This window comes from Adiantum capillus-veneris, chromosome 24 (assembly GCF_014529385.1).
Source record: "Adiantum capillus-veneris isolate H3 chromosome 24, ASM1452938v2, whole genome shotgun sequence".
Classification (NCBI taxonomy): Eukaryota; Viridiplantae; Streptophyta; class Polypodiopsida; order Polypodiales; family Pteridaceae; genus Adiantum; species Adiantum capillus-veneris.
The window spans coordinates 62,103,586-62,128,445 of NC_140954.1; the positions used below are offsets into that span (position 1 = coordinate 62,103,586).

At 44.3% G+C, this 24,860-nt stretch overlaps 1 protein-coding gene across 2 annotated transcripts in view; it reads left to right on the forward strand.

Moving 5' to 3' along the window:
- The first annotated feature begins 1,136 nt into the window (after window positions 1-1,136).
- Window positions 1,137-24,860, forward strand: part of LOC147426466 (uncharacterized) — a 33,024-nt gene continuing 9,300 nt past the window's right edge. Inside the window, exons 1-4 of one of the 2 annotated variants that reach the window (XM_086498596.1) lie at window positions 1,141-3,201; window positions 3,288-3,539; window positions 3,982-4,062; window positions 4,149-4,781. In XM_086498596.1, the coding sequence (XP_086354722.1) occupies window positions 1,963-3,201; window positions 3,288-3,539; window positions 3,982-4,062; window positions 4,149-4,781 (2,205 nt within the window). In that variant the 5' untranslated portion in view covers window positions 1,141-1,962. Of the gene's footprint in view, window positions 3,202-3,287; window positions 3,540-3,981; window positions 4,063-4,148; window positions 4,782-24,860 lie in introns of both variants that reach the window. The other variant, XM_086498597.1, reaches the window with a different exon arrangement.

Genomic DNA, 24,860 nt, shown 5'->3' on the forward strand with positions numbered 1-24,860 from the left:
TCCAATATGTCCCTATAATGTTTTTTTCATTTCTTTAGATAGGAATCTCCAAAGATGCTCCCGATTTTGGCTTTATATATGATAAATCACACAAGTAAAACAAGAGGCTACAGCAAAGCACCCTACAAATGCCAAAATCCTTTACTTTCATTCTCGCCCACTCACACTTGTATGTGTAGATAAATAGCATGTGGTACGTACCAATTTCATGCATGTGTTTTCATTATCAATATCAAATTTATCCTCATTTAATTGAATTGCACGCATTGCTTTCCATCACCAAAAGTGAATAGCTTACTCAACCTTTCCACTCTGCATTGAAATGAGAAGCATAGTAGTCTACTTTAATTTATTGAAGTTTTATGCAATTTCTTTGAGCTATCTTTCAGCTAGGCATTGGAATGAGAAGCATAGTAGTCTACTCTAAATTATTGAAGTTTTATGCAATTTCTTTGAGCTATTGCTAACACAAGAAGTTTTCGACAAATTCTCACAATATTTCCTAGATTGTGACTTACCTCAACATCACGAGCTTCTGTGAGGGAGGCGCCGCATACCTAGCTAGGTATGCGGAGCCTCTCGAGCAGAAGCTCATGATGTTATGCATTGTATGAAAAACACCGAGAAAGACTCTGTTTTCCTACATGAGAAAATTTCTAAATCTTCTTGTGTTATGAGCTATCCTTTCTACTTCGGATTGAATCGAAGGGCACTGCTTCCTTTGCATTATTAAGAATAGTTGTGGCATCTCAAATCCTACTTTAGTGAGAGCCACCCCCACAACCATCCTTCGTGTGCTTTCCACCAAGTGATAACTACCTTGGGTTCTCAAGCCTTGAAAAGCAGAGCTAGAGAATCCTTTGAATTGAAGAGGACAAACAAAATGCTTTGAAAGTAGGTAAAACAAACGGAAAAGCCTGCCCCTTAAGTTATTAGGGCAAGAAGCCAGCCTTCAAGGCTTTGTTTGGGCCGGCCTCGTGGGAAATGGACCTTTGACGTAGGGGTGTTTCTCTCTTTTTCTTCGTTGCACAGACCAAAGCTAGAGAGAAGAGAGAGAATATCCCCTCGCGCGAAGAATGAGGAGGGAGAGCACTTGATTGATCCGCGATAAGCAGAAAGAGAGAGAAGAGAGAGAGAGAGAGGGTACACCATTCATTGTAAATTTGCCCCACCGCACGCTTTAGACGTGCCATTGTGCGGCTGCTTCCTCAGTTTCTCTCTTCAGTTGGGCGTTTTCTCTCTCTATACTTGTGGGCGATCCTTTCCATAGTTCCATCATCCATGGTTCCTCTCTTTTTGGGCTATGGTGTGGCAGGCAGGAAATTCTTTTAAAGGCCAAGTGGCCTGCCCTGCAATTGCGCTGAGAAAGAGAGAGGAGAGAAAAGAAAGAGTTGTGTCGTGCTTCGCTTCTTCCTGCCTCGGCCTCTCTGCGAAGCAATGGTGCGGACAGCTCTCCTCAGAGCCTTGAGAAAAGGAGAGGAGAGAATGCATGTTGTTTCACCTGTGGCTGACAAATCCGAGCCCCCTGGTAGCTTTGATGACAATTAGAGAGAGAGAGAGAGAGAGAGAGAGAGAGAGAGAGAGAGAGATGGCTGTTAGCTTGCCGCAGTAGGAGATGCTTTCAAAGGTGATGATATTCTGAGGTGGGAAAGAAGTACTTGAGAGAGTTCTGCAAAAGTGTAGAGAGAGAGAGAGAGAGAGAGAGAGAGAGAGAGAGAGAGAGAGAGAGAGAGAGAGAGAGAGAGGGCGCTGTACTGATGCATACAAGATGTGGATCCCAGTCAAGTGTTACAGCCATGGTGTGTTGATCACTTCTTGATTTTCTGGTTTTGCAAAGGTCCCTACCAATGGCACAGGGATGACAAATTGGCGAGCTTGCCTCCTCGTGATGTGACCGAGAGCAGTCAACTTGCAGAAGGGATCCCTCTAAAATCAGTGTAACTTGAAGCTTTCAAAGGAATTATGGGTTTACTTCAGCCTCCATGTGGTGATGTTGATGATGCAGCAGATGCTCTTGCATGTGACAGTTCTTTGCAAATGGAAGCGCCCTTACTCTCAAGGGCTTGGCACAATGATAGGGGGGGTTGTATCAGCACTGCGAGTGCGCAGACAAATCTTGGAGCTTACACGCCAATGTTTTCTAGCATGCATACTACTAAAGCACTTGAAACTCATGTCACTCCCTCCCGTGTAGTGCCAATTCCAGTGCATTCTTCACTTTTTGCAATGGATTGCCCAAGCAGCAGCAGTCCTGCCTCCATTGTAGTTGGATTCAACACGGTTCATAAGAGAGATTCTGAGAAAGATGGGAACACATTAGCTTCCTCTCATGGGCATGTGGATCATGGGTTCATGAGAAAAAAGGGATCTTCTCACCTTGCAGACATTCTCACAGGTAGTGATGCAAGTAGTGCTTTTGGAAGCCTCAAAATTGAGTCAGGAATGCAACTTGTAAGCGAACATCTGGTACCAAATGAAGAGCAGAGTAAGGGCCAAAGGTGTAACAATGCACATGATCGAAGTGCAGATGTCTTGTTGGAAGATACAAGTACTGGTTTTTGTGTATATCAATCAGGCAAAAGTGGGAGCTTTACAAAGAGCAGCCCATTGTCTATACCCTCATCAGAGGGCTCCTTTGCAGCCAAGTCACCCTTTGCTAAGCTGCATACAGATGGTCCGTTACTTACAGAGAAGGAAGTGCTTGCATTGCAGCAAGCAAATGCTCAAACTTGCTATAAGCTGCACGATTCTCCTCCTCATGGGCTTGGATTACAAGCTAACAAATGGATCAAGGGGACATCAAATCCAGCTGCTTCCCAACATTTTGTATCAACTGGTCTTTCCTTGTCACCTCTTGGTCCAAATCGTCTTACAAGCAAATTAAGTAATCTTCATAGTCATGAAGATGGCCACTTATTGCCTATAGCTGCCCTATCACCAGTGGATACGTTCACTCCAGTCACAAACATAGTTCAAGAGCATAGAATAACAAAATGTGGAGAGAGGGGTCTGTACGATGAAGATGATCATGATGACTTACAGGTGCGTGCACCCCACAAGCAAGACTTTGGTTGTCGAGCAATGGGATGTGAGCCTTTAGGATGCAAATGCAAGCCCACATTGAGCACAAGAAGATCCTTAGTGGGCTCGTTTGAAGAGTCTCTTCTCTCTGGCCGTTTTGTGGCAGGAAAGCTCTGCCAGGTATTTTTTAAATAGGTTCCTGGATCTTAAATGTGATAGAAGTTTCTGGGGCTTTTCTGCTCTCATCTGATTCTTTTGTTTTCCAGAAGCTTGATGGTTTTCTAGCATTACTGAGTGTAACAGGGGGATCCTGGTCCCCACCAATACGAAAGCTTCCATTTTCTGTTACTTGTGTGGATGGGGAGAGCTCTTTACTATATTATGCATCAATTGATCTTGCTGGGAATGCCTCAAGGAAGAAGTTTGTAAATGAGAGGAGAAGGAAGAGTGCTTCGATAGAGGATGGTTCAGTTAACAAGAACCGTTTTCGTATTCCAGTCAGCGGTCGCGTCCAATTGGTAAGTTATACTCTGATTATATGCATGATGCTGTTTAATAGAAGATCGTTTGGCCAAAGACCAGTTGTCGCTTTATTGTCATGCTAGCTCAATTTGAGACGAGGATGTTCATTAACCCCTTGTTGGAGGTAGTTTGTTATGCCTCCCCATGTGTGTGTGTGATTTCCACCCTAGGCTTTTTGGTAAAAATTGTTAATAGGCTTTTGCCTTGGAATTGCTTTGTTGCTGATGCATTAGAATTGTTAGCAGAAGCTCTTGATGCACGTGCAAGGGTATTCATTTCAAATAGTCTTATATAACAACACCAAACCAACCCCCCCCCCCCATGCGCCCCCTGCGTGGTCGAAACTCTTTTTTCCTCTTCGTTTTTTTTCTGCCCTCTCCCTGGCTGCCGTAGAAATTTTTATGAGCCCTGTGCTTTGTTGTTGTTTTCATCAAACAGGTTCTGAGTAATCCAGAAATGACACCTGTACATACATTCTTATGTAGTTACGACCTGACTGATATGCCCCCAGGAACGAAGGTGACATATTTCAGCAACACTGTGGTCTCGAAAGTCTGGCTGGAGGGTTTTTCTACTGAAATATTTTTGCTTTGTTGTTCTTGCAGACGTTTCTAAGGCATAAAGTATCTTTGTTGTCCCCAGTATCAGCAGCAAAGGTTGGTCAAGTGGTCACAACAGGACAACCAAGTGCAAAGATGTCCTCATGGGATGGTCTTGATTTTTACAGCATCAATGATAGAGACATCGCAGGAGTAGAAGCAAAGAATGAAATATTGAATCCAAAGCTTGGCTTAGACCAATTTCGCGGGAACCTTTTGACAAGCGGCTACAACTCTGAACACAGGAGTCATAACATTAATTCCTTTGGAACAGCTCCCTTGCATGGAACAAACCTCAAAACTGATTTTGTTGTGGGCTTTAATCAGAGGAACAGGCAAGAGGATTCAAGTTGTGACATTGTACATGGCAGTAATTGTTTGGCCAGAACTTTGTACTACAAGAAGTCTCCTGAAGGAGGAAGTAGCGCTCTTCGTTATGCGTTGCACTTGAGATTTGTCTGCCCTCCTCTGAAAACCGCCCAGAAACCTAAGATATCAACCATACCTCCTTGGAATTCTGCTCAAGGACCTCTTACTGCAGCTAAAGATTCTTCGGTGGAAGACAAAAGGCGTTTCTACTTGTACAGTGACTTACGAGTTGTCTTTCCTCAAAGACATGCAGATTCTGATGAAGGAAAGGTTTGTTGGCTTTGCACTCCAGCTATTGCTGTCCCTTTTGTGTTCATAAATATGATGTGCAAACTTATTTTACTTTGTTACACTATGATATAGATTTATGTGTGGGAATTCAAATTCCAAACTTGCTTTGTCGCAAAACAAGAACTTGTAAGGTTATGGATGTAAATTGACCTCATTCTGCAACTGCTTGGCTTGTCTTCATTGCCCATGGTAGCTACACACACATCTGAGACTCACCTCACCCACAACCACACACCTGATGCATACTCAAAAGCCTGCAGAAGAAAACAAAAGGGATAGCGAAGAAGGGGGGGTGGGAGGGGGGAGACACACACACATAAAAGAATCAAAGAAGCAGAAAAACAAAGAACAGGCGGCAAAAGTGTTTGTATTTTTGTGATTTGGCTATGATTGTGCTTTATAATTTGGCAATTGCCTCTTATGTAATAGCACAAAGATTCCAAGCTCATGTTTCTGTTGTGAACAATTATGGCATCTCCAGATTCGTCCAGTCGGTCCCGGTATCTCCCAGGGATGGGTGATAGGGAGTGAGCTCTTTTGTGGTTGTGCCTGGCCAAAGTGAGGTAGTTTTCTCATGTTGGGATTTACTAGCCATGTAGAGCTTTGGGTTTTTGGCTCTTTCCTTGGCCATATCGACCTTGAATATTTTATTTCAGCCTTGCTTATTTTTTCCCCGTTCCCTGGTGGCCTGTGCTCTCCTATTTCCCCATTTCCTCATTTGATCCCCCTTTTTTCTAGGTTGTGTGGATGGGAGTGTGGGGTAGGCAGCCTTGTAGAAATGAGCAAAGACTGTCCTTGTTGCCTTCTTTAAATATGTATTACATATTTTCATTTATATTATTTTTGCTTGTTTTCCCCGAAACCCTTGAAAAGGTGCAAGTGGACATTGCATGGCGAGTGTGAAATGGCTATAGCCAAACAGGTTTCACTTCGAGAATCTAGGTCGGTCAATTGGTGATTGGTCGGTCTGGTTAGTGCTAAATTCTGATGAGTATACAAGTGTGTGTACCTAAATAGAATCTGAGCTGCGTGGCAAGTCACTGACAACTTTATAAGTTGGGAGGGTTTAGGAAACTGAACATAAGACGCATAATGGACGCATGCCAGTAGGAGAGCCACCTATATCACAACTCACCTTTTGCAAGCACATGGCCAACTAGGGAGCGCCCAAAAGTGAGAGAGAGGCTCATTGCCCACTTGTGTGAGTGGATTTTCAAGTTCACAGCTTCAATAGAAAGCTTGCCTTCTCCCTTGTCTCATGTAGCGTGATGATGCCACTCATGCATCTCCCTCCCCCTTGCATCGATAGTAATGTCCCACTAGTTGAGCTCCTCATATGACGATGTACAATTTTGTTGGTTTATGCGCGTTTGCCAAGGCTATGGAAAGTGGATCGGCTAATACTCAGTGAGCTGTCTTGGCACAATTGTTGGAGTCCTCAAGGAAGATAAAGATGCTTTGTTTGGCTCGTGAACGCGAAGCCAAGGCAAAAGCAAAAACTTACAAGAGGACAAAAGCAAAGGCAAACTTGACAGAGATAACGGTGATAAGTATTTGGCAGAGGAGATTGGCATGGCATAGTGGCCATGATGCAAGATTTCTAGGCAGGTGGCCGTTGCCGCCACTCGCTTCAGCCAGAGAGAGGCTTGTGAGCGGCAAAGAGGGCAAAAGAAGCTCCCTACAAATAATTCGGACCCATGTGTTGAAGTTCAAGTTATTGGTGTTTGAACCTACGGGGTCAGAGTTTAAGGCTCACCATCTCGCAAGGAACCAACGCGATGTATACAGAACACTATGGATGTGTGCATCAATCCATTGTTGTTGGCGGGATTATGGACATGATGTGTTTCAAAGTTCATCGTCTAGGAAAGCTTGGACATGATGTGTTCACAATTCACGAATGGGGATTCTTGGACGTAGTGTGGTCTACAGTTCTGTCACAAGATGGGCACCACGTGCCAATAGAAAAGAATAGACTGAATAGACTTTTAGCACTTCAATAACAACTGAACTGAGAGAGAGAGAGATGCACGCGACACGGAGCGGCGGAATTCCACCCCAGAGAGTATTGGCCCCAAACCTTGGCGTCCCTTTCGGTATTTCTTTATATTGCATCAACACAGTACAAGCCGGTACTCCAGACTCTGCACCTTCTCCAAGAAGCATGCCAAAGAATGAGCCCTAGCCTCATATTTAAAGGCCCTTGGCTTAAAAAGCAGTTACAATGAAAAGCCTTCACAACTCAAAAGCTTCTGGTCCAAAAGCAATGCCAAAAAGTTGCCAAGCGTAAATCACGGAAATTCGTACAGTCTTGCCACGTCAGCAGTCAGCGGAATTTTCAAAAATCTGCCACGTCATCATTTTTTTTTCTCTATGTGGGTCCTGCTTTATTTTAATCCTTTATGTCACTTGGGGCCCATCGGACGGAGTCCCCACAGGTCGGTAGGACTTCTTCTTGTGTTACGTGTTCTTCTTAGGGTTTAGGCCCCTCGTCCGACATCTGCAAGTTGGCTTCCTTCTTCAAGACTTTGACACGTCAGCAGTTTGACATTTCAATTTTCTCCAAGGTAAACGATGCTCAAAATGGCATTCTTCTCAGGTAAAAAGTTGGTATTAGTATAACCGAAGTGTATCCAGTGGAAAGGATTCTCTGTTGGGGTGTCCATGGTAGCTTCTTCATTGACTTGATCTTCCTACATATGTCCACTATGTGTTGCAGAGAGGGTGTCAAAAGTTATAGCATCTCAAGTGAATGGCCCAATGTGATCCCAATATTTATGTAACGTGCACATGGCTGTGTGTGCCGCGTGGACATACTTCATCGACTTCTAGAGTGAGTTTTCCATCTTTCCCTAGATAGGAGTGTCTAGAATCCTAGGAGAATTAGATTTTGTAAGCCTGTTCACAAGACCTGCATGTCCGGACAAGTCTATTAGATTAGGTTTTCCAGTTTTGGAACCTTGTTGCATAAATGGTTTGTACACGCGTTTTGATAGATGTTATTACACTACGGTGGGCAATTGGCATGGCATGCATGTAGTTTTAGGTTAGAGGAATCCAAAGAGCCATTTTCCGCGTCGATCGGATTCCCGGGTGGGCATATGTGCGACTCTTTCACTCAGAAACAACCCCGGTCAACTTATTAATAAATCATTTTTATGATTTGTTTGTAGGAATTTGACAAAGGTTTTGCCATACCTACACCTTAAGGAGTTTATAAGCAATAAAATTGTCCTATAAAGGAGAAGTGACCCATCGATATGGCATAAGTGAAGAGGCTAGCGCTAAGAGAGAAAATCAGCCTAGCTGTTTGCAGATTTCAGCGCCAGCATTTTCAGCCAGCGTTTTACATTTCCAGCCTAGCGCGAGCTCCAAAAGCTGTAGATCAGCCAACGTTTTCAGTTTTCAGCCTTCCGTTGCTGGGAGCGTATGAGATCTGCAAGCGCTAGCCGTCTTCGTTGTGGTTCGGTACTTCGACAGCCCATCGGGCCTTTCCTCCGCCATTCCCTCGCCGGCATCGAGTGCTCCCATTGCTGTCCATCATCGGCAGCATCGAGATCTGCGTTTTCAACCTTGCTTATGTGATAGATTTGCTGCGTTTTGTGTGCCGTGTGAGGATTAGTGGTGCTAATCCTAGAATTAAGACTAAAACTTCATACTTAAGATTAAACTGAGACTCGGGAGACGAGAACACTTGTTGAATTGATTTGATTGATTGAATGAATGAAAACTGAGTACAATAGGCTCCTTATATGGAAGATGAAGAGTCACAATTGTAAAGGCACGTCTCATGGTGAAGAGACATGACTTTAGATGTAAAGACACATCCTTTGGACGAACAGTTGCAACCATCGGTTGAAGGGATGTGATTAGTCGTCGAAGGAGTGTGGCTTTTGGCAAAGAGGCATGTCTCTAGAGCGAAGAGTCGTGACCACGTGGACATACTTCATCGACTTCTAGAGTGAGTTTTCCATCTTTCCCTAGATAGGAGTGTCTAGAATCCTAGGAGAATTAGATTTTGTAAGCCTGTTCACAAGACCTGCATGCCCGGACAAGTCTATTAGATTAGGTTTTCCAGTTTTGGAACCTTGTTGCATAAGTGGTTTGTACACGCGTTTTGATAGATGTTATTACACTACGGTGGGCAATTGTCATGCATGTAGTTTTAGGTTAGAGGAATCCAAAGAGCCATTTTCCGCGTCGATCGGATTCCCTGGTGGGCATATGTGCGACTCTTTCACTCAGAAACAACCCCGGTCAACCTATTAATAAATCATTTTTATGATTTGTTTGTAGGAATTTGACAAAGGTTTTACCCTACCTACACCTTAAGGAGTTTATAAGCAATAAAATTGTCCTATAAAGGAGAAGTGACCCATCGATATGGCATAAGTGAAGAGGCTAGCGCTAAGAGAGAAAATCAGCCTAGCTGTTTGCAGATTTCAGCGCCAGCATTTTCAGCCAGCGTTTTGCATTTCCAGCCTAGCACGAGCTCCAGAAGCTGTAGATCAGCCAACGTTTTCAGTTTTCAGCCTTCCGTTGCCGGGAGCGTACGAGATCTGCAAGCGCTAGCCGTCTTCGTTGTGGTCCGGTACTTCGACAGCCCATCGGGCCTTTCCTCGGCCATTCCCTCGCCGGCATCGAGTGCTCCCATTGTTGTCCATCATCGGCAGCATCGAGATCTGCGTTTTCAACCTTGCTTATGTGATAGATTTGCTGCGTTTTGTGTGCCGTGTGAGGATTAGTGGTGCTAATCCTAGAATTAAGACTAAAACTTTATACTTAAGATTAAACTGAGACTCGGGAGACGAGAACACTTGTTGAATTGATTTGATTGATTGAATGAATGAAAACTGAGTACAATAGGCTCCTTATATGGAAGATGAAGAGTCACAATTGTAAAGACACGTCTCATGGTGAAGAGACATGACTTTAGATGTAAAGACACATCCTTTGGACGAACAGTTGCAACCATCGGTTGAAGGGATGTGATTAGTCGTCGAAGGAGTGTGGCTTTTGGCAAAGAGGCATGTCTCTAGAGCGAAGAGTCGTGACCATCCAAGTGCAGAGGTCCTCTCTGGCATGTCACTTCTTGTATCTGCTAATGTAATAATGTAACATAGCCACAATTGCGACTTTCCCTCCCATTTAAAATGAGAGCCTCGTTAAAGAAATGACTTCTGATGTTGATAGAACTCTAGAAAAGAATTGAATCTCGGAAATTCTTTAGTCTTTGAGTTATCTGGAACCTTTGTTTTAAACTTTTGCTTCTTACGAAACCTTTTTGGTTTGACTGCTAAATCCCATGTCATTGCATTGTTCAAAGACTTTTTAGAGGAATGTGGCTTAATCAGGTTGACTGCTGTTAGATTTACACGACTTTGCTGCTTCACAAGTCTAGGGCATACATGTATGGCTAGTGTGCCTCCTGGCTGGCCACCCTTGCATATGCATTTAGATTGCATTGTCAAGCCGCCCACTCCGGATCGAAGGCCCACCCTTGTCCGGGCGTCCACCTCATATTTCATTTATTTCTTGTTGGGTCATGGGGAATTTTTCCAAGCTTTGCCCGTACCTCCCCTTGGGCACGTATTTATGGGGCCAGGGGGGTACGTACTTCCATACATCTGGTTATTGTGTACTGAGGGTCTTCTGCTCATGGTAGTCATGGGGGGTTGATCGCCCCCTCTTCACCATCTCTAGCATTTGTGCTCTCTCTCTCTCTCTCTCTCTCTCTCTCTCTCTCTCTCTCTCTCGTTTCCGCACATGCGCACTCTCACATGGTATCAACAGCTTCAGGCTTTGCCGTGTTCCAAGGCGCATCTCCGCATTAGGTACTCGTGCTGGCTGCTAGCGCCAACCATTTCTGGACGTTTTTGTCGAGAAAAACCCCTCCAGATCACTTGCGTTTTTGCAGCCCATCTTTTGGGTGCATTAGCGTTTTTTTGCAGCAGAGTGGGCAACGCTCAGTTTTACCCACCTAGATCTTGCCTACGACACACGGCCTTGCATCCTGTGCATTGCTGGTCAAATTCCTCTTCAGATCTTCAGATTTCAGCCATTAACCCTTGCTGTTTCTCTGTTTTCAGCCCATCTGTGGTAGTGAGAGTGATTCACCACCCTTCCCACACCCTCTGCATTGCTCCGAACCCTGTCGGGAGCGTACGAGCACGCTGAAAATCGCTGGACAGCAGCGTTTTCATCACCTTGCAGTTAAGTTTTTGGGTGGACAGCAGCCACATGGCTTGTGTTTTTCATGGCAGATGAAGTTACCTTCTGCCTGGACGCCACCCGGTGGTGGTCCGTGCGGTCTCTCAGTGACACTTGCAGTACACGATAGTTTCGATATCGGCTTGATCATCTATGGGCGTACGATCCTTGGGAGATCCATTCATTCCAAACATCATTTGGTGGTTGCGCACTCCAAATGGGGCGTTGACTTGTGGTTTGCTATGGACACACCTATGCACTCATCGGAGGAGTTCACACGAGATATAGCCATGTTCATGGCATATGGGATCACGACATTCCTAGAGAGGACACCACCATCTTGGGTGGACAGGCACTTATCACTTGACCTCGACACGTCATATCACTTGCTTACACAAGAGCATCTACATGGACTTAGGGAGAGGATCTCTTCTTGAACAGTGTCACGATTGTGACTTTGTTAACAACAATACATTTACTCCTAGTTGCAGATACACGAAGTGCCATGCCAAGGACCCCTGCGCTTGGATGGTCACACCCCTTCCAAGAGACGTGCTTCTTCGCCAAAAGCCACACTCCTTCGACAGTGACTGGTCACACCCCTTCGCTCTACGGGTGCAACTCTTCGCCCAATGGTTGCAGCTCTTCGCCGAAAGGATGTCTCTTACGTCTAAAGTCATGTCTCTTCACCAGGAGACGTGTCTTTTCATTTATGTCTCTTCGTCTCCTATATAAGGAGCCCTTGTATCACACATTCAATCAATCAAACATAGAGTCCTCTGAGTCTTGTTTCAGAGTTCAGTTTAAGTTTCTTAAGTCTTAATCATGAGTTTAAGTACTTAATTGAGGATTAGTATCTAGAATCCTTGCAGTGGTATCAGAGCAAATTTTTTCCCGGGACCCGAAGGTTGTGAGCCTCTCACCCTCGCCGCTACACTCTACCCATTTCCCGGTGTTGTATGGAAGCAGAAGAAAGGTGGTACACACATCGGCATGAGGTAATCTAAACTTACTCCTGTTCTAATACTAAAAATACAACAAGAGACAAGGAACAGCCGCATGGCCGTGTGTGGGCGTATCAGTCATGCTTGTGTTCTACATGGGGCTATTCGAAGGGATGTGCCTTTTCGAGCTCAAGTTTGTACACTTTCACCTGAGTACCTCTTTATAAGCTTGTACCCCTTCGTCTGAAACGCCACCACTCCTTGCGGGATCGCATTTCCGAGGCTGCCCCTTTTGCGCACCCTTTGCTGCCCTTGCGCACCCTAACCTCTCGGGTAGACAAAGAACGCTGGACTGCTTGTGCAGAGAATTGAAACGCTGGCTGGAAATCTCAAGCATTGGGCTGATATTTCTGAAATGATGGGCTGAAAACTCCACGTTGGGCTGAAACGTTGCTGGCAGACACTTTTTCGCTGGCTGAATTCTTACGTTGCGTTTTTTTTTCTACGCTGGCTGCACTTACTTAAGTGTCAAACATTAAAAAAATGTTTTAGCTTGTTTGCCCACCCAAACTTGGGAGACCGGCCAAAGAACCCAATTTTTTAAAACCCTTGTGAATGCACTCAATTGATTAATTAAAACCCCCAAATAACATAATTTAACCACAAAAAAAAAACCAACCAGATCAAAATGAACTCCAACATTCGTTTACAGCAGGTGTCACCCTCTCTTCCGCTCTCCCGCGCTTGCCTTGTGTGCACTTGCACGCGCAAGCCTTTTTTGCCATCATAGCCGGCGACGAATTCTGAACACTGTTCTCTTGTCTGAGTCTTAAAAAAAGAAAAAAAAAAAACACTTTGCACCCGAAGTGGTAGTTCATTCTAGATTATTACCCGGATACTCCAGAGTCGGAACTCCCGGAGTACCCGTCCAAGCATCTGCTCCTACACCTGTTCATTATTCCCTTTGAGGCGTAACCATGCCGAATTCTCAGGACGGAAGTGGTCAATCTGACGATGTCCTTACTCTTATCAAGGAGCAGATGGCCACTGTAACAAACTTGGACACTCCAAGTCAAGAATCAACCGCGACATCACCAAATAACCACTTCAAAACAATTCACAGATCACAATAGATTTGCACTGGCCCGGCGGAGTGCAAATCTATTGTGATCTGTGAATTGTTTTGAAGTGGTTTTTTGGTGCTGTCGCGGTTGATTCTTGACTTGGAGTGTCCAAGTCTGTTACAGCCACACTTTCCATAAGCCTCGCATCACTTCACACTCGCTTGGATGAGATGCAAACGCAAAACACTTCTCGAAGTCGTCTTGTTGTTTCTCGAACTACTAATGCAGCATCTTCAACACCTTCTTCCGAAGCTTCAGTGGACGAATCAAACGAACCAGATCCAATTGAAGAGGTAGACAATCGCGAACTTCAATTACTTTACAAAATTTTGAATGTTGCACAGAAGAAGAAGCTTGATGTTAAACTGCCGGAACCATACATTGGTCGCCGCGACAAGCGCGTGCTAGACCAATGGCTATTCAAAATGGAGGTCTACTTGTCCAACACGGACTTGGTCGAGAGCAAAAAAGTTGCATTGGCTAGTTCTTTGCTCAAAGACAGCATTTCTTTGGTGGCAACGACGGGTTGCTGATGGTAAACACACCTTCTTGGGATAAATATCGGTGTGCTATTCGCAAGGCATTTGAACTTGCCAATGCGGATTTTTATGCCCGGTCCTCTCTTCGCCGCTTGAGCCAGACAAGTTCCTTGGCCGCGTACATCACAGAGTTCCAAAGGCTAACTCTGGAGATAGAGACCCTTAGTCCCTTTGATAAACTTCACAGCTTTATCGACGGACTCGAACCCAACCTGAAGGACGATGTGCACAAATTTAACCCTACCACCTTGGATGTTAGGTGCAGCGGAATGATTGTTTGCGCTTTGCTCAAGATGAGTGCTCCGAACTGTGCTCAAGGTTCCTTTTAGTTCTTATGGAAGGGAGGGCCTTCCGTTCTAAATGGAAAGTGCTATGATCACAACAAAATGAATGGACACTGTGCGTGCAAGTGAATGAGACTGAGAGATAGAGAGAGAAGAGAGATACGACACCAGAGGCGTTGTAAAACCCTCTTCCGAAGACCCCACTCTCGTCGGCGAGAGTGGTCTACTTTTGATTGCACAAAGTGGTACAACGACGATGCAATGGACTGATGCAATCTGGGACTTGCTGATGACGACGACGGTGATGACGACGAGGACTTTAGGGCTGAAATTTGTGGTCTTCTATCTGCTGAATTTCGGGACTTTTTCGGTGGCTGAAAATGACTGTTTTGGCTGCGTTTTCGAGGGCTGAAAATGGGGGTCTTTTGCAATGCTTCTAGGGCTGAATCTGCTACCGATCTGAAGGCTGAAAGCGCTGCTGCATTTGCTTCAAAACAGGCTGAAAATGAAAACGTTGGACTGGTTTGCTACTGATTGGCTGGAAACACAAAATGCTGGGCTGCCTCTGCTGCGGATTGGCTGAAAACCAAAAACGCTGATTGCCTCTGCTAGCGTTAGTGAAATGCTGATGGTTCTAGTGTGCTGGCGATGATGCACAGGTGAAAACGCTAGGGCTCTGTGTTGGTGGCGACACATGCAATGCTGATATGCCGGATCTTGGAGAGGTACTACTGGGAAACCAAAAACGCTAGCTTCAGGGGGAGGTAGCGCCAAGGTTGGGGGTGGCTGCGGGTTCTGTTGAGAAGGTGTCTGTTGAGCATGTGCTCCTGCTGCCTCTTCTGCCAGAAAGTGCTAACTTGGGTTTGCTTATATATTAACTTAACAAAATTGTCCTACCTACTTTTGTTGGGAAGTCACTTAAAAATAATAAGTGAAAATACCAAAAATAGGGAAAATAGGCTAAATGCACTGGAAAATTCCCCTGCCTGAATTTGATGGATTCTGAAGGGAATACTGATGATCATGCTGTGTGCAACCAGAGGATATACATCTATGCTAAGTGACTGGGCATGCACGGTCTACGAATAGACTCACAAAAGTGCCAGATCACTTCTAATCTAGACTGATTGGACTGACTGAACCCTGATCATGCTGTAGCTTGTCCACGGACACATAGGGTTGGATGTGTCACGTGACATCCCCTCCTTTTCAAAGTGAGGTACTGGTACCGAACTGTATGGCGTCGAGGGAGATCGCCAATAGCATCCGGAATCTTGGAAGGGACTCTTCGTCGGCCCACTCTGATGTGTGGGTCGTGCGGCACTTGAACTTCATAAAGATCTGCAACGCTTGCTTCTTTGGGCCGCGCCGAAAGTGACACAAAGTCTTCTGTGGCTCCTTCGATGCTTCAACTTCGTCTAGAGTCGTGCTTCTTCTATCTTCAAGAATCTCCATGGCTGAAAATTCCTGAAACCACTTCCAACACAAAACCATGAACATACCTATTCCATGTAAAGTGAGTGGAAAAAATCTTATCGTCTCTAAAGACTGTGTATGCAACGTAGATGAACATAAAGATGCAGTGACAACCTGTTCATCAAACACATGGAAACAATGAGATCGAATCTTTCTCTTATGATCTAGAGCAATCAACTGTGGCAATTCACAATGGAAATGCCCATGCTTGGTGCTCATACTTTCATGTGCTCGTTCGGAAACTGTGTCATGCCAAGGAAGAGACATAGACTGTGACTTCCTTATATACATACTTTTCAGCTTTTCATGAACTATCCGAATACATTCGTGCTCATTCATGAGTGAAACGGGCTCATCATACAATATGTCATGCCTAGGAAAAGGGAGGATCACATAAAGATGCTGACTAAAATACAGGAAACGATCACGAATGAAACATTCGAACAATGCGTGTTTATCAATCATGCGAACACATAATATTTCTTGTGAGTGTTCTTCGAACCTAGGCTCGAGAGCCAAGATCACTTCTTCTTGAATGATCGAATCGTCCTGTGGGGGTTGTTTGGACCTCGACTCGAAAGCCAAGATCAGTTCTTCGTGATTGATCGAATCTACAACGAGGTTAGCTTCGCTAGAAAAAGAATCCTCTAACACATCATCCGTGTGAACAATCACATCTTCTTCATGCAACTCATCATGCTCGTAAGAAATCACATCTTGATCATGCAAATCATCATGCTTGTCATTGGCATCCAAATCATCATGCTTAGCAATATCATTGAAATCATCATGCTTATCTTTGTCATCCAAATCATCATGCTTGTCATTCAAATCATCATCATGCTTCACACAATCATGCAAATCCTGTGTGTCATGCTTTGGAGAAGAAGAGACGTCGAGAGTCTCCTTTTCCTTATCCTGTTGAATCTGTACTTGCATTTGAGAAAAGAGTCGCAACATCTCTTGCATTCTTGCTTTGGTCTCGCGGTCATATTCTGCTTGTCTTGCTTTGGCTTCCAAGCGGGCTTGCTCGCTCGCACGCGCTATGGCTGCCATTCGTTCTTGGTACTGGTGCTCTATGGCTGTTATTCTTTCTTTGTGTTCACGCTCTATTTCTGCTTTTCGTTCTGCATCTCTTGCTTTGTCTTCTAACTTCTTGTCCATCATCCTCTTGTCGAAAGCCTCCATAGGAGTTAGTGCAAACCTTGTCGTAGATGGGGAAGAGGGAGGGTCGGAAAAACGTCCTGGTGGGGAAAATTCTTCTTCGCCTCTCTCATGCTCATCACCTCCAAGCGAAGTATCCATTCCGCTTCGAGTGATGACCATTCTAAAGTCGTGGGTTCTTGTGGTCTTGGGTTCTTAAGTCCACGAGGAACTTGGGTTCTTGGGGGTCTTGGTTCTTGGGTTCTTAAGGGTCTTAAGGTTCTTGATGTTCTTGAGGTTCTTGAGGTTTTCTTTCGCTTGCAAATCGCGTTTGAGAAGGATCTTCTCTTCACCCGAGTTCTACTCCTTTCTGTGGTGAGAAGGTGCTTATTGAGCATGTGCTCCTGCTGCCTCTTCTGCCAGAAAGTGCTAACTTGGGTTTGCTTATATATTAACTTAACAAAATTGCCCTACCTACTTTTGTTGGGAAGTCACTTAAAAATAATAAGTGAAAAATACCAAAAATAGGGAAAATAGGCTAAATGCACTGGAAAACTCTCTTGCTTGAATCTGATGGATTCTGAAGGGAATACTTATGATCATGCTCTGTGCAACCAGAGAATATGCATCTATGCTAAGTGACTGGGCATGCACGGTCTACGAATAGACTCACAAAAGTGCGAGATCACTCTTGATCATGCTGTAGCTTGTCCATGGACACATAGGACTCGATGTGTCACGTGACATTGGATGCTGCAATTGCCTATGTGGAGCGTCTTGGCGATAATCGGTGTCCTACGCAGAATTTTCTCCCTGGTGACAGATCTTCAAACAGTGCTCGCTTTTCACAGCGCGATCGCAGAGACAATTATAGCCAAAGTCAACAACATCAGTCTCAACTCAGAGAGCAAGCAACGCAACCTTATTCAGCTTCAAGGTTCTATTCTCAAGATCGACAATCTTAAAGCAAATCTTCTTCACATGTTCCTCCACTTGACTGTGGTAAAGGACGTGTTTTTCTCAAGATCGGCATTCCAATACTCAGCAAGACTCTTCGTCAAATGGATCTTTGACTTCAAAGAAGGAAGGATTATGTACAATTTGCGGTGGTGACCATAGATGGTATCAATGTCCAAAGAAACCAAATCCGTCTAATTCGAAAAGAAATTCCAACGCGGAAACATCATCGAATTTTGAATAACCAGACTCTGCCAAGGATAAAGAAAAATCTGTGGTCAATACAATTCGTGTCTCAAAGGATACGACTATTCTTATGAAGCATGCTCAATGCAATTCTTCAGTTATGGAGCCTCTCTCAAAGCAAGTTTTGAGCCTTCTTGGAACACTCAATGGCCGCTCCATTAATGTTTTGGTGAACAACGGATGTTCTAATAATTTTGTTAGCACTTAGATAGTTCAACAGCTTGGCTTACCAACTCAGAAGACATCTCACTTATATGATGTGGAATTAGCAGATGGATCAATTTTGACTTGTGATCAGAGAGTTCGACAGTTGCAGTTCGGGATTTAAACTTATGCAGATCAACTGGATTTTGAAGTCATGCCTTTATCTCATTACGACATGATTCTTGGTCAGCATTGGTTATTCCAATATGATCCAACAATTAGCTTTCGAGGACATACTATCAATTTGTTCAAAGATAGACGTGAATTGACTTTACATGGGCTTTCTCATGCGGAAAGAGTTATTCAAGTCTCACGTGTACTAGTCAAGCGACATGATACAATGGATTATGAAGAGAACATGATTTCCGATGCAGATGCAGATATTATTATTGATGAATTTTTGAATTCATTAACTTCTCCTAAATCAATTGCTGAAGACAGATGATTTCAAGCAAGAAGTTTTTCCAAGTGATATTTCTTTACCAGACAAAGATAAGGACATAGTTGCAGATTCTGAGTCTGAAGACGACTACGTTTTCTTTGATTCTTTGCTGGATGATGATATGCCAATTGCAAGTCATGAAGTAACAATTCTTGAAGATGATTCTGAAGAACTTTGGAATGGAAGATGATTACAGTCTCAATCCAAAATCCTCTCCAATGATTACTAAAGTTGAAGTTACCCCATTTGAAGAGTACCTTGAGAAGATTATCTCTTCCCCAAATATTTCGTAGTTACTCGAAGATTTTGAACCAGAAATCTTACATCGCATGAAGAATTTTGAAGATCAACCTCTTGTTGCAATCAACCTGATTAAGCCAGATTCCTCTAAAAAGTCTTTGAATAATGCTATGACATGGGATTTAGCAGTCAAAGCAAAAAGGTTTGGCAAGAAGCAAAGGTTTAAGACAAAGGTTTCCAATAACTCAAAGATGAAGATTTTCGAAGATTCAATGCTTTTCTAGGGTTCTATCAACATCAAAAGTCATTTCTTTAACACGGGCTCTCATTTTAAATGGGAGGGAATGTCATGATTGTGACTATGTTAACAACAATACATCTACTTCTAGTTGCAGATACGCGAAGTGCCATGTCAAGAAGGATCCCTGCGCTTGGATGGTCACACCCCTTCGCCCAAGAGACGTGCCTCCTCACCAAAAGCCACACTCCTTCGACGTCACATCCCTTCGCTCTACGGGTGCGACTCTTCGCCCAATGGTTGCAACTCTTCGTCGAAAGGATGTGTCTTTACGTATTTTAAATGGGAGGGAATGTCACGATTGTGACTATGTTAACAACAATACATCTACTCCTAGTTGCAGATACGCGAAGTGCCATGCTAGAAGGACCCCTGCGCTTGGATGGTCACACCCCTTCGCCCAAGAGACGTGCCTCCTCGCCAAAAGCCACACTCCTTCGACGACTGGTCACATCCCGTCGCTCTACGGGTGCGACGCTTCGCCCAATGGTTGCAACTCTTCGTCGAAAGGATGTGTCTTTACGTCAAAAGTTATGTCTCTTCACCAGGAGACGTGTCTTTTCATTTATGTCTCTTCGTCTCCTATATAAGGAGCCCTTGTATCACACATTCAATCAATCAAACACAGAGTCTTCCGAGTCTTGTTTCAAAGTTCAGTTTAAGTTTCTTAAGTCTTAATCATGAGTTTAAGTACTTAATTAAGGATTAGTATCTAGAATCCTTACAAACAAGTTCATTGCTTGGATCTACAGACTGGTGTCTCGAGGACGTGCAATTGCTAACCTTAGTTGTTGGTTTCTTTCCAACGATTTTTGTTTAATTTTTGAGACCCTCTTTTTGAAGTTGCAAATGGTCGGACATTGTATGGCCAATGTGAACGGTAGTTTCACTCGCAGACGGGAAGTTGGTCGGCATTGGAACTCGTAAAGTAAAAGGATGTCTAGGCTCAGTTCAAGATCATGTAGGTCCCCTCGTCGCACTTAGCAAGTTGGTGGATGCTAAGAAGTGAACTCAATAAAGGTACAATGTCAAGGTGGGGTCACCAAAGGAAAGTATCTGACAGCTCGATTGCATTGCATTTTTGGATGCGGTCCCAGTGGGCATTGATGGTGGATGACCAATGGGAGTCCAACGGAAGCATCCCCTAAACTTTAGGGAAGTGCGATTTTGGGCCATGAAATCTGTTCGCGTCATTAGCTTCGAATGACAAGGGGAACATTTTATTACTCTGTTGTAAAGTCAACTGATGCACCAGTTAAGAGATTTTTAAGCGGGAAGCCCAATGCGGGGAAATTGCATGCATGAGTGCAAAGTGGCACTTTTTGGCCAATTTACCAAGTTTGAGAGAACAGAACTCGTAACTTTGAGAGAACAGAACTCGTAACTGACTTTTTGGAGCAATTTTGGAGGTTGATAACTCTGGTTTTCATTCTCTCCATTTTTGAGCTTCCCATGACTTTACCTAGGAGCAAGGAGCTCATTTTCAGCATTGGAAGGCATCAGATGCGTGTTTACAGGGCTGTTTTGCTGCGTTTTCAGCGATACGCAGGTTTTGGGAGTCATGGAAATCTTCCCCTTTTGCATCTATTTGTTCACAGATGCATTACAGGTCAAGGGCAGAAGAGGGGACGCTCGATTTATGCTGGGGGGATGCTTCATTGAGAACCTGTCACACACAGGTTAAGAGCTATGGAGTGCTTTCTTTCCCTCTCATGTACATTGTGGTGCTAGGAGTGATGCCCTGTACACTACACACTGCTCTCTCTCTCTCTCTCTCTCCCCTACGTGCAGTTATGTGATGTCCCACAAGAGGGCTCTTCATTTGACTGATGTACAACTGTGTGGGTTCATGCTTTTGTGCTGAGGCAAGAGTCTCCTTGAGCAAGAACAGGGGTAGCTAATTGCTACTCCAAAGCAGGCACTAGTGAGGGTCATAACCTCACCGTACAGGTGCGTTTTCAGCGCTGTGTATGCGCTGTAAATTGATTGTTTTTCAGCCATACGGACACCAGAACTATTGGGAATAGTGCCCCACTGGCAGCGGACAGTTAGGGGGCTGCTTGGGGCTGAAAACAGGGCAAAAACCAGTAAATACAGCGTGCTGAATTTACTGTTTTTGGGTAGGAATCAGAGGGTTTATGCCAATGGAAGTGAGTTCCAGCAAGGGAATTGGTTTCACGCAAGTTTTGGGGTTGTTATGTTGCCGAAATTTGGCCAAAACAGTTGGTATCTAGCTGGATACAGGTCAAGAATTCCCAGGACTCTACTTTGTAATTTACCCTCTCAAAGTATAAAGAAATACCGAAAGGGGCGCCAATTTCTGGGGCCTATAAGTTGTCGGCGTCTACTCGGAGCATTCTAGCTTTCGAGCCGTGTGTGTTTTAAGTGTTAATTCCCGTCACATGTTTCCTTTGCACGTTCTCTCTGTGTGTCTAAAGTAAAGAATTTCGGGTGAAAGCCAAAGCCTACTGTCCCACGGGCCGGTTTCAATTGGAGTGAAACTTCAGTTCTTTGGACTCTCTTGGAAAGTTTACCTGCAAGATGTTGAGATCAAGCATCTCGCGACTATATCCGGAGTCATTGGGAGCTTGGCTTGGATGGTAGTGCAGTTGCTGTTCTACACTCCTGATCATTTGGTTTGCTACCTTCAGAGTTGCTTACACTCATCCTCGGTAACCTTACAACAGACTTATCCCCCGACTTGGGCAATAGGCCACTCTCAGCCCATTCACATTGAGAGCCACATCGAGATGCGGTTTGGTGGCGTTGTCGATGCAAATTCTGTTTGGTTTGACACCGGAGGATTGGAGGCAGGAGATACAGGTAAGATTGTGCATACAGATTGGTATGGCTTTTCCTCTTTTTAGAGGATCTTCATAGCGCAGACTTCTCAGTCTGGCTTTCCTACTTCATACAGGACGAGTACGGTGTAGACAACTTGGTTTGACCACATCTCTTCTCAGAGGCCCTTCACAACGCAGACTGTTGAGTTTGGCTTTCCCCTCATCTTGGATTACCCTACCTATTGATAGGACACCATCCGATGGTGGTCCGGGCGGTCTATCGGTGATCGCTGCAGCTTATGGTAGCTTCTACAATGCAGACTGCTAAGTTTGGCTTTCCTTGTTTCGGAGGACGTTTACAACACAGATTGCTATATCTGGCCTTCGTGGAGTTTTCACGGCTTAGCCACTTGGCCACAGTGGGTTACAGGTTCATGCATTGACAGGCTTCCGGTCATTCTCATGATGGTTCTTGGGCTTCTCCATTTTCTCTAGATTGGTTTGATTAGAGACACCACAGATCCTATTAGGTAGGACACTTGCAGGTCTATTGGCACTTCTTTTACGACAAGGAGTTGTTTTTCACACTCAATGCGGGACCTTCATGCAGCATCTTCACCCTGTATCGGCAGAGTAAAGCAGTTTGCTACACTGCTCGTGACGGCACTTACCATGGAGATCTCTCGGAGGTTCGGACACCCCCGATTGCTGCTACGCTCATGGGGTATCCTTCAGTGGACATCACAACAGACATCTTCATCATTTTCCTCACATCTTCGACGAGAGGGGGTGTTAGATTTACACCACTCTGCTGCTTCACAGGTCTAGGGCATTCATGTACGGCTAGTGTGCCTCCGAGCTGGCCACCCTTGCATATGTATTTAGACTGCATTGTTCGGCCGCCCACTCCGAGCCGAGCGCCCACCCTTGTCCGAACGCCCACCTCATATTTCATTTATTTCTTGTTGGGTCGTGGGGGATTTTTCCAGGCTTTGCCCAACCTCTCCTTGGGCACCTATTTATGGGGCCAGGGGGATACCCGCTTCCACACATCTGGTTATTGTGTACTGAGGGTCTTCTGCTCATGGTAGTCATGGGGGGCTGATCACCCCCTCTTCACCATCTCTAGCATTTGTGTTCTCTCTCTCTCTCTCTCTCTCTCTCTCTCTCTCTCTCTCTCTCTCTCTCTCTCTCTCTCACGCTTCCGCACACGCGCACTCTCAGAACTGCAACAAGAGAGTGATCGTCAAAATCCTTCCTGTAATGTAAGAATTTTGGTTCAAAAACTTGTAATTATTGCGAAACATTTGACGAAGAGGAAATCTTCTCAAGGCGTTCTTCGGAGGGGGTAACTTCACAACTTTACTAATCATTGGAGAGGATTTTTGATTGAGACTGTAATCATCTTTCAATAATGAAACCCAAAATTGATCAAAATCATCTTCAGAAACTGTTACTTCATGACTTGCAATTGACATATCATCATCCAACAAAGAATTAAAGAAAGCATAATTGTCTTGTGACTCGGAATGTGCAGCTATGTCTTTATCTTTATATGGTAACAAAATATCACTCGGAAAAACTTCTTGCTTGAAATAATCTTTGTCGTCATCAATTTATTCAGGAGAAGTCATCAATTTATTCAGGAGAAGTTAATGAATTAAAAAATTTATCAATAATAATTTCTGCATCCGCATCAAAAATCTTATTCGATTCATAATCCACTCTATCATGTTGTTTGACTTGTACACGTGAGGCTTGTTGAGTCACTTGTTCCACGTGATAAAGCAGGTGTAAAATCAATTCATGTCCATCTTTGAACAAATTGAAAGTATGTTCTTGAAAGCTAATTGCAGGATCATGTTGGAACAACCAATGCTGACTACGAATCATGTCGTAGTAATATAGAGACATGACCTCGAAATTCAGTTGATCTGCTTAATTTTGAATATCGAATTGCAACTGTCGAATTGTCTCATCACAAGTTAAGAATGATCCATGTGCCAACTCCACGAGATACAATTGAGATGTTAGCAACAGTAGAAGAAGAAGTTTTATAGACTTACAAAGTCTTGACGAGTGGCCTATCTTTAAAGAAGAGTTCCCACCAGCTTACGGGACCTCGTCCGACGGGGTCCAAGTGACATAAAGGCATTAAAAATAAAGCAGAACACACTCAAAAGACTTTGCACAACAAAATATGATGATGTGGCACATGTACGGACGTTCTGCAATTCGCGGCGGATTTTTAGGAAAATCCCAAACTTTTGGGAAAGTGTTTATTTGGGTCAGCTTTTCGTATTTGATGCTTTTAGGCTTTGGGCCTTTAAATATGAGCCTTGGGGACCCTCTCTGGCACTCTTCAGTGTGTAGATTGTAGAGGAGGTGCTCCTCGGCTGTTGTACTTTGCGAATCAACAATAATAAAGAAATACGGAAAGGGACGCCAATGTTTGGGCCAGTGCTCTCTTGGGGTGGAACTTCGCCACTCCTTGTCTCGTATCGTGCTCTCTCTCTCTCTCTCTCTCTCTCTCTCTCTCTCTCTCTTTCAGTTCGCTTGTTATTGAAGTGCTAAAAGTTTGTTCAGTCTATTCTTTTCTATTGGCACGTGGTGCCCGTCTTGTGACAACAATGCTCCTATGCCCGATTGGTCGTTGAGCGAGGGCTTCAGGTGGATCCCCCCATGGACTTCTGTACGATATCTGGACTGTCAGGTAGCCCTAGATTTGTCTCAGAGAAGCAGACCGCTCCCCTCCTCCTATCCATTAGGAGAAAGCTGTAACATTGGTGCTGCGTAATAGACTTGGATACTCCAAGTCAAGAATCTACCGCGACAACACCAAATAACCACTTCAAAAGAGTTCACAGTTCACAATTTATTCAACACTGGCCCGACGAACTTTCGTGCCTAGAGATATTGGCCCCAAAGACTGGCGCCCCTTTCGGTATTTCTTTTTGTGTTAATCTGTGTTCAAAGTACAAGAGTGTGGGCAGGCGCTCACACTCAGACTTTGCGTCCAGATGCTCTGCAGATTGGGAGCCCAAATCACTTATTTATTTGTTTTACAAGGGATGCCAAAAGGAGAGCCCCAAAAGCTTAAAATAAAGCAAAGGTTCTTTTCTCTCTTTCCTGGGCTTTTCTCATAATCAAGCAATCTCACTTCTAATA